General features: G+C 39.0%; 1 protein-coding gene across 2 annotated transcripts in view; it reads left to right on the top strand.

Annotated features, from left to right (window-relative positions):
- The first annotated feature begins 1459 nt into the window (after positions 1–1459).
- WWTR1 (WW domain containing transcription regulator 1) overlaps positions 1460–15625 on the top strand; it is a 92002-nt gene continuing 77836 nt past the window's right edge. The window contains exon 1 of one of the 2 annotated variants that reach the window (XM_026664909.2): positions 1460–2931. In XM_026664909.2, the coding sequence (XP_026520694.2) occupies positions 2516–2931 (416 nt within the window). In that variant the 5' untranslated portion in view covers positions 1460–2515. The remainder of the gene's footprint in view (positions 2932–15625) is intronic. The other variant, XM_087965139.1, reaches the window with a different exon arrangement.

Raw genomic sequence — 15625 nt, 5'->3', positions numbered from 1 at the left:
GGGAGAAAACATTTCTATCCTTTTCTAAGAACATACAAGGCTTGTTCCTCATTATGTAATATGTCCAGTCTCTTTCTCAAGCTGCTCACTGCCTTTCCAGGCTATAATCTTCATCTTAACTAGCATGACTCTTCAGTGAAAACTTGTTTAAAAATTAACTTGGTTAAGACAGGACAGCAATATAATCATAGATGTATTTACTTAAAATTAGCCCCCCCATGCTCAGTTATTCCTACTGAAGTCTGTTAGGGTTGCAATCCTAAAAATACCAATTGAATATTTCTGAAGTAGGCAAATTATAAAATTAAAATAATTGCATAATTATTTTTATCTGGCAGAAGACTTCCCTCTACTGTAATTGTACTGACCATCCTATTATACATCTATCACAATTAAAAACAAATCAATTTATTTGCTCAGCATATTAAATGTGGCCAGTTTTAAGCCTCATTGGGGTTTTTATGGTTTAATCTTACTCATCTGGTAGGTGTCATAGCTAAGCAGATACTTAAATCTGATTCTAATTTAGGCTTAAGTACTATGAGTGCTGAATAAATAGTATTTAACTGCTATGTTCCCATTGGCTCTCATTTAGCAGGGTTTTTAAATAGAATTTTGATGAACCATAAAGTCTCAAGTGAATATTAAAGTATATATGATGGAAGAGATTCTCTTTTGAAATGCAGCTTCTGGAATGCAACCAAAGGCTCATTGATGGCTCAGTTAATGCGTCTTGTAAGGTGTTGCTGAGATTTATACTCAGATGTGTCACCTATAAGAAAAGAAAGCTGAAGAACTCTGAATATGCTGGCAAATCTGTGGCTCTGTAGTCATTTTGTTCAAATTGAACATGTAAGCATGGCCAGCAGAAGTCATCGTTTAATATTTGAGATTTTTTACTCCTAAACTAAATCTATCCACTAGGGATATTTCTTTGACTGGATTCACACATTATGCTAATTACGGTTGGTTTGCTTTGTATTTATACGTGGCATGAACCTGCTATGTTAGCTTTATTTTGGGCCCACTCAATATGCATGGATCATACTAACCCAGTAACCACTATGCCACTTCACTCAAGTTGGGAGCAAGATGCAGATAAAGTGGAAATTTGTGGTGTGTAATGGACATAGTGGGACTAGGGCCTGGGAATGTTTGTTGCCTTACAGCTTGGCAGTGCAATACAATCAAGTTTTTTTCCCCCAGTTGAAAACAATGAAGTATAAAAACGGATTTGGCATCCAGAAGAGCCAGTGGACTATGTAGACAGTTGGCTGTCTCGGTCCTAAATCCGTTGCATCCTGGCTCTGGATTACTTCTTAGCTGAAGCTCCAAAAGGAGCAGCTGGAGGAAGCCGTGGCACGCGTTTTGCCTGATTTGTTCGTCAGAACCCTCCTTGATTTCCGTCCGAGATTCCCGTAAACTCCCTCAGCCCATCCCCAGGAAGCTCCTGTTTCCCAGTCGAAAAAAACCAACAGGGTCCGGCTCTCTAAAACAAGCTGTGGGAGGGAGAGCTGGCAAGTGGGTGTACCGTGTAATCGGACTGGTCCCAGACGCTGAGCTCATGAATAATGCAGCTGCCAAACTTTCTGCGCCGCCCTAACTGAGAGTTTTGGGTAAGTTTGTTTAGTATAGTCGATCGTGGCGGCGGCGGCGCCACTGTGGAAGCACTCAGCCCTTCAAGATCTACAGGATGGGTATGTAAAACGAAAGAAAGAAAGAAAAAGAAAGAAAGAAAGAAAGAAAGAAAGAAAGGGGACCGACTACCCTCCGTCCCGCAAAAGTCGCTTCTTTTAAGACAGAGAAATAATAGTAGAAAGTGACTGAGCCGGGCCGCCCACTGCACCCGCGAAGGGGACGAAGAGGACGCCAGGCCTGGAACAGAGCGCGGCTGAGATTTCAGGGGGGGCGTCCTAAACCCGACCGTTCGCTTCTCAGGGTTGTAAGTCGGACCGGCCCTCCCGGCGGGATCCCCCTGGCTTCGAGTCCCAGGCCCTTTTTGGAATTCCTGCCTGCCTTTCGTGACAGCCGCGGGAGAAGCGCTCTCTCTCTCTCTCTCTCCTTAGTCCTTTAAAGGAGCTGTTTTCTTAGGGGGAGTTGTAGCAGATCTCCGAAGTTCTGGGGGGAGGGGAGTTGCATAACTTTCCTCCGGGCCTTGACTTGGATTTGCTTCAACCGTTTGGGGAGATTCTGCGAGATAAAGATACACTTTGGGGAGGGAGGGGATAACCGCCTTGGATTTTCTGCCTTGAGGCCTTTTCGCAAACGAAGGGGTGGAGGGGGGTGTGGGGGAGAAAGGTCGAGGAAACTTTGCTTAATTCGCCGCAGACCGATTCTAGCTCCCGGGAATCTTGTCCTGGTCGGTCGGAGCAAAGGAGGCTGGAAGTTCTGCAAGGCAACTTTCAAAGGAGAAATCCTGGCCTGCCGGCTCTGATTGATTCCTGCTTCTAGCCCCCTGCCCCTCTCCCTCTTTGCGAGGTCCCGCGGCAAACTTTTCTGGCTCGAGGTAGGAAAAATGAATCCCGCTGCCGTCCCTCCCCCGCCGGGACAGCAAGTGATCCATGTCACCCAGGATCTGGACACTGACTTAGAAGCTCTCTTCAACTCGGTCATGCCCAGTTCGTGGAGAAAAAAGATCCTGCCCGAATCTTTTTTTCAGGAGCCCGATTCGGGATCACATTCCCGCCAATCGAGCACCGACTCGGGCAGCCACCCACCCCGGCTGAGCAGCGCTGCCGTCGGGGTCCACCACGTCCGCTCTCACTCTTCGCCAGCTTCCCTGCAGCTGGGCACCGGGGCGGGAGCCACCCCGACTCCGGCTCAACAGCATGCCCACCTTCGCCAGCAGTCCTACGACGTGACGGATGAGCTGCCGCTTCCTCCCGGCTGGGAGATGGCGCTCACGCACACGGGTCAGAGATACTTCCTCAAGTAAGTAAAGGTGTACGGTGGAGGGGAGGGCCAGGTGCTAACCTGCCGATCGGTGAATAACAAAAGGTTGAGAGTAATTATTGAGTCTGGGAAAGGGAAAGAGGCCCGGAGGCGACTCCAGGTAGGCCTAGTTGGCATGCAAACTTGGAAAGCAAAGCAGCAGAGGTGCCGTGCCCTCTCATTTGAAAGGAGGCCATTTCCTTTCATTGCAAAAACTTTCCTGCTGAAAGTTGGATAAGTGGTAGTCTCCAGAAAAACTTGCCTGATCTGGAAAAACTAAGTAGGATCTGCCCTCTTTAGTATTTGGATGGGAGACCACAAGACAATCCTGGGACTGTAGACCAGATTTGGAAGATTGGATCAAAACCACTGAAATATTTCCCAAGAACAGTTCAGAGACTGTTCCTGAAATTAAGCAAAGATCAACTTTCTCTTTGATGAAAGTGCTTTGCCAAGGAAGTTCAGAGAATCCCATCCTATTTTGAATTGTGTTGGAGTGTACTTGTAACTCTTCTTTTCATATCGAACAGAACAGTGGTGTTAGGCACCTTTATTGCGTCTAATAAATTGTACAGACATTTCAAGGAATGTCTTGCAAAACCCATTTTGGACGGCATAATGTGGCTCACTATAAAGAAAGATTTTGTATATGCTCAGAGGAACTTTTTCACTCCATTGTTGGGTTCGCATAACCATATCAGCTAAAGATTTGATCTCTGCATTTGCACAAATTATCAAAGCTTGAAAAGTTTTAGATTTTGTTAGGTATTTTTAGGATTAATGCATTGTGTGAATTCAGGCTGTTGGATTAGTTAACTGTTCACTACATCAAACAAAAATGGGTTAATTCAGTTACAAAGTTATTATCGAACACAGCCTATGTGTATTTTGCCTTTCAAAGGTTAGTGTACAAAATTGTATTCATAACATCTTTCATTTTATCCTCTCAACATTAACCTATGAGAGAGGTTTCAATTATGATAAAGTAACTGACCACAATCTCCATCAGGTCCCTGGTTGGGAGAGACTTGAACAGAAGCATTCCAGTTCACTGTTTACACTGACTTTTCAGTCCACCAGACCACGCTACCCATCTTTAGTATCCAGATAGTAGCCTGTTAGCTAGCCTAAGATACAAGTTACTATGAGGTTCCAAGTGAGCTGTATGGCTGAATGAGGATTTGAACCTGGATTTCCTCTGGTTTTACGTTTACATTCTAAGATGTATTACATTACTCATTCTTCCAAGCCTTACACAAATTTACTTTATTCCTTGTAATGGTGGGGATTAAATATGCAAAACTGATGGGAGCATTTCACCTCTGCCAGAAATTCTCCATTGTCGTCCTTACTATCTGTCTACCAGAAATAAACAAAAATAGTTTATAACTATCACCTTCAAGATGCTGCCTATTTTTAATGTGTTGTGATGTTTGTGAAAAGATGGTTGATCAAACTATATATTCTGGAACATCATATTTCATTTTCTAAATTAAAATTAAAATGTCTATATCCACACATTTAATATTAAGGCTTGGTTTCTTTTGAGCATATTTTATTAATGAGACATAAAGCAATACATGTTTATAAAACACAGTGGCATTTTTTTATTTCTCCAAGTCAGAATCAAAGTTAGTGGCCTGATTCATATTTCATTCTAAGCCATATCTTTCAAATTACATTGGAATGGTTTATATGGATTTTTCTAAGTCAAAGCCAAATTTTCTTATGGCTCAGTGTGTAAACATATCTAGGTGTCTTTGGAGTTTTGTGAGAACCAGAAAAGGGGAGTTTTGTGAGAACCAGAAAAGGATAGTTTTGCAAATACATGCTATTCTCAGTCAAGCCAGGAGACTTGGATGGTGTCAGCAATGACACAATTGGCCCACTGCAACTCTTTATATGGTCCTTCAGAAATGCCTACAATGCATTTTGTTTCCTGCTTTTTCCTGTCCTAGCTACCTCAAAAGTCAGAGGATTGGAACAAGATGTTGCTACATGATGCATGCTTGGAGGGAGTTGTGTCAGGGAAAATTGGTTCTGGAGCTAAAATTTGATGAGTGTAAGGTGAGGGCTAATTAAGAACTGCCTCCCCAATACACAGGCATTTAATAATGTTAGCAAACGTCAATAAAAGAACTATTGTTTATGGTTGGATTTAGTTTGTAACTAATTTAGAACTATTTTCCATGGTAGAATTTAGTCATGTCCTCAAACAAGGAGTCCAGAAGATGGAAGAAATAATAAATAATAATAAATGAATGTGTATGAAGTGACAGTTAGAATTATTCGGAAAATAGAATAGTGGCATTTGTGGATAAGGATGAATTCTAAAATATGTTTGTTTCTCTGAAGAAACTAGAGAAATGGTCAAAGTCAACCTTTGGGGCCCCTTACATCGAAAGGAACTTTAGCAAAGCCATTGCCCTGGGGAAGGAGGAAGAAAAACAATTTTTTGTTGGGCAATGTTTTGTTTTCCCAGCTTGTAAAGATCTGTAAGTTGCTTTATACATTCAGATACATCTGGACCCATTTTACTGAGAGCATCAGTAGGATGTATATTGTGAAAGGGAACTAGAAAGCTTAAAAAAGACTAAATGGGAAAAAAGACATGGAATCCGACCTCTTCTCAATGCAGGAATCCAAATCAAAGTACTCCCAATGGATTGGGTGTCTACAGGTAGTCCTTGACTTGCAACTATTTGTTTAATTAAACAGTTCAAAGTTACAACAGCCTCAGAAAAAGTGACTTACGACTCATCCCCAAACTTAGACTTTTGCATCACCTCTGCAATCATGTTGTTGCAATTTGGGTGGTTAGCGCCTGACTTTTGTTTATGACAGTTGCAGCATTTGGTGGTCACATGATTGGAATTTGTGATCTTCCCAAGCAAGCAAAGTAAATTAGGGATGCTAGATTCTCTTAACAACCATGTGATTCTGTTAATGACTGTGGTGTAAAAATGGTTATAAAATCAGATCCGTTCATGGGATGGCTTGCTTAATGACTGCATCATTTAGTGACTGAAATTCCAGACTAAGTTCATAACTTGAAGATTACCTGTATGTATGGTACATCCAGTGAAGGGCTCTTTCTCCTTCTCTTGATAATATGGTGTAGTCAAATTTACTCCTTATTTAGCAAATAAGCAAATGGTCTTAGGGTGCAATGCATGTAGTAGAACAATTGTCCCTAGAGCAGGGTTGTCAAACTCACGTCGCCACGCTATCATCACATGGTGTATCGTGACATTTTCCCCCTTCACTAAACCGGGCATGGGTGTGGTCAGTGCGTGATGCAGTTGGCCCGCGGCCCGCAAGTTTCACAGCCCTGCTCTAGTGCTTTTTCAATATTCCCCTAAAACAATATTTTCCTAGCTGGCAGAATTCTAGGAATTGAAGTTCACACATCTTAAAATTGCTCAGATTGAGAAACACTGCTGGGGTAGATTTCTTGCCATGAGAAAATGTGATTTTTGCTTTGCCATTAAATTTTCCTGTCTCTCCATCTTTCCCTTTTTTCTGGTAACATAGAATTACTCTGTAATTAGGCACTCATATGCTGGCTCTAAAAAATGTAGCTGAAGTCACAAATTGACTTGTATACTACTAAATGCCAAAGTATCTATATCCTGCTATATCAAAGCTGGCAATCTATTGAAGTTGTTTTCTAAAGTTGTTTGAATGGGCCTCTAATGGTACAAAAGGATATAATATAGATCTAGGATTTTCTGTTTTCTATTAGATTGGGTGAATCTGTAGTCTTTTCTTTTAACTCACTTGAATAACATTTTAAGGTGTATGCCACATTTTCAATAAGATTTTAAATTCAAAATGGCAGCCAACTGCTTTTTGGGGGATGGGGAATAGTGCTAGAGAAATTTAGAGGTATAAAAAAGTTTAGGAAAAAGTGTGTGGTAATGTGGAACATATTTGGCCTTTTAAAATATGCATATTTTCTCAATAAAAAGATCACAAGTCACCATCTTTTATTTATTTTAAATAAATAAAAACACAATTACCAAAGACCTTATAGTTATGGTAGACCAGGGAGTCCCACCTTTTTTGGACCTCTGACAACATGAGGGAAAAGTTGTAGGAACTCTTGTGCAATGATAGTGAATGTTCCTGCTCCAAAGCTTTCTGTAGCCAATGAGACAATTGGGAGAAATAAAATAATAGCAGTCTAAATTCAAGGAAACAGATGGCTCTGATTTTAAAAATCCAACTCATACTCACCTATTCCAGGATAGAAAAAAACGTCTAAGAGATGAGAATAGAATATAAAGCAGAAGTGAGATTTGGGCTCCAAATTGTAAATGATCTATTTTCAAAGGGGGAAAAAATTCCAAAACTTCAGGCTAAAATTCAAAAAAGCATCCTAGAATATGAGAATGGCAATCCATTTTGATTCTGGCATCAGGAAAACTGTATAGATGTATCCAATGTCCATCAGGAATTTGTTTTTATGTTTTCTGTAGCTGCCTATCTCAGTCAATGACTCTGTTTAGCTTACAATTCAAAAAGAAAAAAACATTTTACAATTAAAAATACTAAAATCATTTAAAAACATTTTAGTTCTACTTCAGAGCATGCTGGCTGATTTTCTAAATATAAACAAAAACTTGTGGCACATTAAAAAACTAGATTCATTCATTATTGTAGGACTCAGCAAATTTATGATTAATGAGAAAGTTGAGAAATTTGTCATTTTTCAAGATTTGGGGGTATTTTTAAATCATATTCCTTGAATATTTGATATGGGGGATTGTGGGTGCCATGTTGCTGTCCCCCATATTAATGTATTTGTAGAATAATTCCTCCAAATGAAATGAATTATCCTGTGTAAATAGGATAAAAATGTATACACAGGTGTAGAAAAAAATAATGTAAGCTGTGGAGCCAAGCTCCATTAAAATCTAAAAGAACAGCTTATAAGTACTTAGTTAAAGCTTACCTGTTTGCACAGTACAGGTAGTCCTCAACTTATGACCACAATTGAGCCCAAATTTTTTATTGCTAAGCGAGACAGTTAAGTGAATTTTACCCCATTTTACAACCGTTCTTGCCACAATTGTTAAGTGAATCACTGCAGTTGTTAGGTTAGTAACATAGGTTCTTAAGTGAATCTGGCTTCCCCGTTGTCTTTTTATATTTCTATTAGCTCAAGCCAATCAGCTAAAAAAAAAATTTAAAATTCAGCTGTCACCAGTCTGTTTCATTTAAGCAAATTCAAGCAAGAAGCTATGGTGTCTTGAGGAATATGTGACAGTCCTTATGTGAGGTAGAAACCTTATGCCTACCACCACCACACACACATTCCTTTCTACATCTGTAGAGTATCTTACTAACACCTTTGCTCGTATTCTATGATCAGCAACAAGAAAGTACACTTGGGTAGAATTGTCCCATATCTTTATTGATTTAAATAATTATATACCATTTTTTTAATTTTGTTTTTTTGCTCTAAAACAGATTACACAAGAATTTGTAGGCTTCTGTCTTAAGCTGTATCATTGGTCTGCTGCACTACCACCACAGGAACTGTCCCTCCTTCTGAATTTGCCAGATGGTTTCTCCTTAAGCCAGCAACACAGGCAATTTCCACGATTCTACAATAGTAATGTTAGTAGCTGACATACAAGGCTCAGCAACTTGCATGCCATGTTGCTCCTCCCCCTAAGAATGCAGTCCCAGAGCTGAGGAAAAATGTGTGTAGCGTTAAAATCAGAAATTTACATGCAATGAAGCTCAGCTTCTATAGAATGTGGGAGTTCCAATAACTTCACGCTTCAGTCTGCAATGCAGATCCACCAATTGTTTGCAAGAAAGTCACATTCGAAAATGTCAAACAAGACTGGCAATTCTTCAAGATATATATGTCTTTTATACCAGGGTGAACCAAAACATATTAAGGAGATCTGAATTCTGATATCTAACCTATATGCAAATAAACTAGTTTTACATTCATTTGGTCAGCTTTTGCAGGTCAATAAAAGAGAGGATAATTTACAAGATTAAGCTAAGATTACAGGAAATTCTATCTGTTTCCTCAAGTTGCTTCCTTGAAATACGTCACAGCTAAATAGACAGACATAGCTATTTTTTCAAAGTTGTAAGAATCAGTAACTTGCTTTTTTGAGAAACAAAAGCAATTAATTAGATCCATGATGGCGAACCTATGGCACGCGTGCCACAGGTGGCACACAAAGCCATTTGTGCTGGCACGCGAGCCGCAGGCAAACTTACCTCACTGTGCATGTGTGTGCCTCACAGCTGATTTTTGGCCTGTTTAGGCCTTTTTCAGCCTCCCAGAGGCTTGAGGAAAGCCTATGCAGGCTGAAAAATAGGCCCATTTTGTCACTTCCTGTATTTCTGGAAATACCGGAAGTGACGAAACGGGCCCATTTTTCGGCTTGCAAAGCCTGCAGAAGTTTTCCTCAAGCCTCTGGGAGGCTGAAAAAGGCCTCAAATGGCCCGAAAATCAGCTGGGAAGCGCAATGCAGGTAAGGGGTGGTGGTGAGGGAGATTGTGCACGCATGCGCAGGGGGCATGGGGGTGCGCACATTGCCTTCTGGGTGCTGGCGCAGAAGCGCGCACATGATTTTTAGCACAGGAGCCCCAAAAGGTTAGCCACCACTGAACTAGATGCTGAACAAAAAGTCTGTATGTATGTGCAGCATCACAAAGAAGCTGAAAAATGCTCACCTATTTTACTCATATGTTAGATGATGCATAGAGTATACTAGCAAATTTATAGAGATGACTAAAAAAGACAGGAAATTAACGTAGTCTTGGAAGCTGTTCTTATTTATAATTGTGAAATAGATGAATGGCTATTTACAAGTCTGATATCCACTGTCTATTTCTATTCTTGACATGCATATCAGAAAATACAAGGCCTGTCTTGTGTCATGAGTATGTTGTAACATTGTAGCATGCTATAAATATATAGTTAAGCATAACACATTTCATTACATTACCAGATACTAGATGCAATGTACTGTCTACTTCTGAACTGTTCACTTATTACGCTAAAGGCACTGTTCTGAGAAGATGCTAAATTTTCTGTAGATTTCCTATATAGCTAGAAATATGTTACAGGTAGTCCCCAACTTACAACCATTTGTTTAATGAAATTACGATGGCACTGAAAAAAATTTATGATCTTTTTCACACTTGACTGTTGCAGCATTCCTAGGGTCACATAAAAGTAGCATGTATTCATGATGATTGCAGTGTCCTGGATTCATGTGATCACCTTTTGCAGCCTTCTGATAAGCGAAGTCAATGGGGAAGCCAGAATTATTTAACAGCCATGTTTCTAACTTAGCATCTGTGATGATTCACTTAACAGCTGTAGCAAGAAAGGTCATAAAATGGGGCAAACCTCACTTAACAACTGACTTGCTTAGCAATGAAGCTTAGCAATGGAGCTAAGCAAGCTCAATTGGGCTCACTAAGACACTAATTCCATATTGGCTTCCATGAGAGTAAGCAATTAAGGACTGAATTTGGTGGAATGCTGGTTGTTAGCAAGTACATAAAGTGTTGCATAGGAATAAGTGTAGCTAATTAACATAAGATTACATACAGATAACATAAGCTAGAATTAAAACATTAAAACCCTGATAATTAAAATCTTCAACTTCTTCAAGAGTAAGAAGTAATAACTCCCGTCATTTTAAAGCCTAATTCAAAAACAAATCAATAAGGTAGACCGAATGAAAACTCTTTTGCCTGCTGGCAGAAGCATAACAGAGAGAATGCTTGCTTAACTTTTATTGGCAAGAATTCTGTTTCATGTTGTTTTTATTCTGTAACCAGCCTAGAAACTGTATGCTGTATACTGTAATGTTATATACACACATGTGTGTATTGTCATGTATATGTGAATGCATAAGCACACATACACATCAAGGTTATATATTTTTATATATTTTAATTATAATTGATTCCATACTAGAGGGATATAGGTAATCAATAAATAGTGCACAGACAAAACATGAAACTTTTATAAAGACATAGAAATTTCTTAGGTCCGCACACTCCTGACAGGTTAAAAAAAAGTTGACTTTCTGGTAGATCTAAGGCTTTTCTCCAAAAGCTGATTTTCTGGAAGTGCTGACTACCTCTCCCAATTGTTGTTTAAAGGTCATCTTGATATATCATGCAAAGTAGAAGGGATGCATTGCCTTGGTTGCATTCAGGTCTTGTACAAACATGTAGTTTCAGCAGGAATGGTCAAGAATAATAGAACCGTGCAGGCATTAATTCTACACTGCTCAGATTCCTGAAATCAAGTTGTCTAATGTTTTAACTGGGCTAATGATGAAAATGCAGAGAATATGTGAATATTTGGAGGAAAAGAAATGATATTGCAATAGATGTGTGGGCCACCCAATCAAGCAAAGGAAGTAGATGAACTTTTTGCAAAACGATTAAGCCACGGTGTGCAGGAAACACACTACTGTAGGAACAAGGGATTTTAACTATCCAGACATCAATTGGAAAACAAATTCTGCAGCGAGTGGGAGATTGAACAGGTTCATGATATGCCTAGCAGACAATTTTATTCTTCAAATTATGGAGGAGGGAACAAGAGGGTGAGCCTCTACTAGGCTTAATTTTTACTAATAGGGATGAACTGCAGGAGTGGGCGTTGTAAGAACTTTGAGAGAGAATGACCATGTCACACTAGAATTCACTAAAATCCATGTTCTGGTTAACTGAAGAAAGTCAGATTAGTGTTTTAGATTTTAACAAAGCTGACTTCAACAAATTTAAGAGAGAGAATAGGAAGGATTCCACGGATGGAAATCCTAGAGGAAGTAACAGTTCGGGATGCTTGGGAAATTCTGAAAAATTAGATAATAAATGCCCAAACAAAAACAACACTGCAGAGAAAGAAAAACAAGAGACACTATATATTAGACCACCATGATTGCACAAAAAACTGGCAAACTGAGGGACAAAACTGACATATAAAAAAATGGAAAAAGGAGCATATAATGTAACTAGAACAGAAAACCAGCAAATAGACTGAATCTGCAAGAACAGGAAACAAGGCTCAGAATGAATGAAGGCTTGCACTGTATGCTAAAAATATCAACAAAAAAACTTTCTTTCATGTACTTTTATTTAGAAAGTCTGTTAGACTCAGCAGGCCTACTTATGCATTATTTTAAACCAGCCTTCCCCACCATCCTATATGTTATACCTTAGTTTCTCCAAAATCTAGTGACATGCTAAATTAGAAGGCTGACCTAAACCACATCTGGAGATACAACAGCATATCTCCAAATATAACTTTTGCCTTATAGTTTGTGTTTAGCTGAAAAATGCAGTGATTGCAGAAGCCAAGATTTTGGGCTATGCCATTTCTTTTGCACGCTAAATGATTTCATTAACACTGCTATTTTACATTAACAATAGGGGGGAAAACCCACAATAATCATATCTGATTTGCCAGGAATTTATATCACAGGCAATTAAGCATAGCTTCTTTAGGATAATTCTTAATAATTAACAACACAATCTAATCCATCCTGAGGCAGGAGGCAATGATTCTCAAGTCAGGCAAAATTGTTATATAAACATGGAAGAGTTTGGTTTTGAAGGCCAGGAAAAGAATAGCTGAATGTACACTGACTCAAATGAGTGAGAGCAAAAAGGCTTCAAATTTAAATCCTGGGGCCTATTTTCTCTTCCCCCCCACCCTGCACATTTTCTATTAAGTTTAATAATTATGTTCCACAGAAGATAGATTTTCTACCTATAACTATTTCTTATGTACAGCAAAACAACTTATTTAGTCTTGTCGTGCTTTGTGTGAGTCTGATATTTACTCAGGAGTAACAGAATGATGCTGCATGTTTTCTCTTGTATTTTTCTTGATAGAATAAGAAAACAAATTCAGAGTATTAAAGTTATACATTTGCTGACAAAATATATTTCTACAGGAACATAGGACTGAAAGAAACCTTGGAGGTCTTCTAGTCCAACACCCAGCCTATAGCAGAATTCCTTATACTATCATGGCCACATAGTTGTCCAGCCTTTTCTTGAAAACCAACAGTGATGGAGCACCCACAAGCTCTTCTGTTAATCAATCATTCTCATTGTCAGGAAATTCCTTCTTATTTCCAGATTGGATCTCCCTCTGACTGGCTTCCACTCATTGCTTCTCATCCTCTTCTCAGGTGCTATGGAGAATACTGACCCTCTCTTCCCTGTGGTAGCCCTTCTGCTATCGGGTCTTCCCTAAACCTTCTCTTCATTAGGCTAAACATACCAAGTTATCTTAACTGTTCATCGTACAATTTAGCCTTCAGACCCTTTATTATCTTTGTTGCTCTCAACACTCTTTCTAGGGTCTCAGAAAGGCATTGTACTGACCAGAACTGGATGCATTATTTCAAGTGTGGCATCACTACTACAGTATAAAGCAGTACCATCACTATTCCCCCCCAGCTTGGTGTTTGCAAATCTCTCCCCTTATGTAAATCATTTATGAAGATGTTGAAAAATACAGGGCCTAAGATAGAATTTTGATGCTTCCCTCCATTTAAATGTAGTTCCACTGAGGACTACATGCTGAGTTGCTCAGACCACTGCAGATCTATCCAGTGGTGATGCTCTCTACCCTAGGTTTTTCTATATTACTAAGGGGTAGGTTGCAATCTACTTTGTCAAATGCCGTACTGAAGTCTAAGTAAATTATGTCCATAGTATTTGCCTGATCTTAATATAGGATATATATGCAAAAATCACCTGATGCAGTTCAGGATCCCAATTTAGAGTTCCGAAAACAACAGTGATTTGATCCTGATCGGTTATAGAGAATCCAAAGCACCTTGACATGTGGATTTGAAATAGTGATGTCTGGATTTGGAAGAAATTTCAAAAAACTGAATCTGCCTAGCATGGGAAAAACATAATGACTAACATTTTTGGTTTCCACCAGAATGATGACTTGGGGGATCATGACCAATTTTGTGGGAAATCATCTATCTCTCTTCAATGTAACAAAATATTCTCTAATAAATAAAGGGATGAGCTTATGACATCATCACCTAGTTCAGGCAATTCACAAAATCATCATGTGGCCATTCAGAATGAGAAACTGCAACAAGGGAATGGAGTAATGATAACTAAGACCATTTCCACTTACAAGGCTGCACTGAATAGATAGTAGCATCTTCATGCTGAAGGATTTGCATAGGTCTTGTCTTGTCAGGCATGAAAAATCAGGTCCAAATGCAGAAGTTCCAAATTACCGATTTATTGCTAAAGCCTATGCACAGGAATCTTCTCAAACTAATGGTTAGCACCTGGTTTGAGAAAGATAAGAATCAATGACATTCAAGGGGCATTGGACTTAGTTCTCTGATGCCTCTTTTAACTTCTCCCCCCAGCCTGTCAGTTCTTCTCCTACATATCTTAATGTTAATATGAAGATAATTTTTAGTGTTCTTGAGATGCAGGATAAACAGTTTTCTACTGGCAAAAAATCTGCCTCATCCTATAAAAATCTGCCTTCTCAGAGTTCCCATCCTCTTCCTAAAATAGTGACTCTTTATTGCCTTCACCCTGTTCTTCTGCATCACTGTAAATGGTGGTTTTGTTGCTTCTCCGTGCTTTTTGTTTCCTTTCCTGCAAAAAGCAAACTTGATGATGAGAGAATGTGCATCAGGAGGCCGGAGGCAGATGAGAGGAGGCTGCCTGCCATTTTTTTGCAGTTCTCCTTGGTCAACTGGAAGAAATAATGGCATGCTCTGTGGTCAGGATAGGTGCAGCGAGGAGCAATAAGGAAATGTTACAGAGGACATTAGGAATGAAATTAATGGCACCATGGAATTACATGAAATAAGATTAATATTTAATATTTCCCATGGAATTTCATTAAATCAAAGGATAGTATATTACAGTGAAATTGAGCAGAGCATGTTGCAGCATTGAAAACTGATAAAAAACACCTCAAAAAATCAGCACTTGCGGAAATAAGGATTGAGCAAACATAGTGATTGCCTCACATAATCATGCAATTGTATTTTATATTTACTTTTCACTTACTCTCAAATAATCATTGATTATGGGTGATTATTAACTTGTTATGTATACAAAAGATTGAATGGTGGCATTCGTGATTGTGAGTAGGAATTTGATATGTACTTTATACTGTCTTTGGAATTTCCAGATATATAAAAAGCAATGAACTAGCCACAAAGCATATTATGGTTATGTTTTGAAATAAATGCCTAATTTAATAAAACAAGCAATGAAATATTTTGTGTTAAATGAAATTTTCTATAATTTCATTCTTTAATATATTCCTCTTTAAGTGGCTCACATCTGTAACTGATTACTTACACTTGGCTGATTTTTGTAAATGAACTCAAATGTTCCAGTTCTCTCCCTTTCCATTTGGACCAATTCCATAGTTTGCTATGATGTCCTATTTGACAACTGGGTTGACTTAAATATAGGTAAAGAGTGATGAACTGAATCTGGTTTGAAGACTAGGTCCATTTGCTCATCTGTCCTGGGAGATTGAATAAGATATCAGCTGAGATGCCTTAGTTTGTTAATACCCTGCCAGAGCTGCAGTTGCAATGTCACATGCCTTAGATATGGGTAGCAACAGTGGGAGAAAGGTATTGACCTCTTTCTTATTCACAAGCTTCCTGAGTGT

Source organism: Notechis scutatus, chromosome 4, assembly GCF_049901735.1.
Source record: "Notechis scutatus isolate UNSWTSFEM ecotype Mainland chromosome 4, rNotScu1.2, whole genome shotgun sequence".
In the NCBI taxonomy this organism is placed as follows: domain Eukaryota; kingdom Metazoa; phylum Chordata; class Lepidosauria; order Squamata; family Elapidae; genus Notechis; species Notechis scutatus.
Note: the sequence above shows the minus strand (reverse complement) of the source record. Positions and strands in the feature narration are given on the sequence as shown.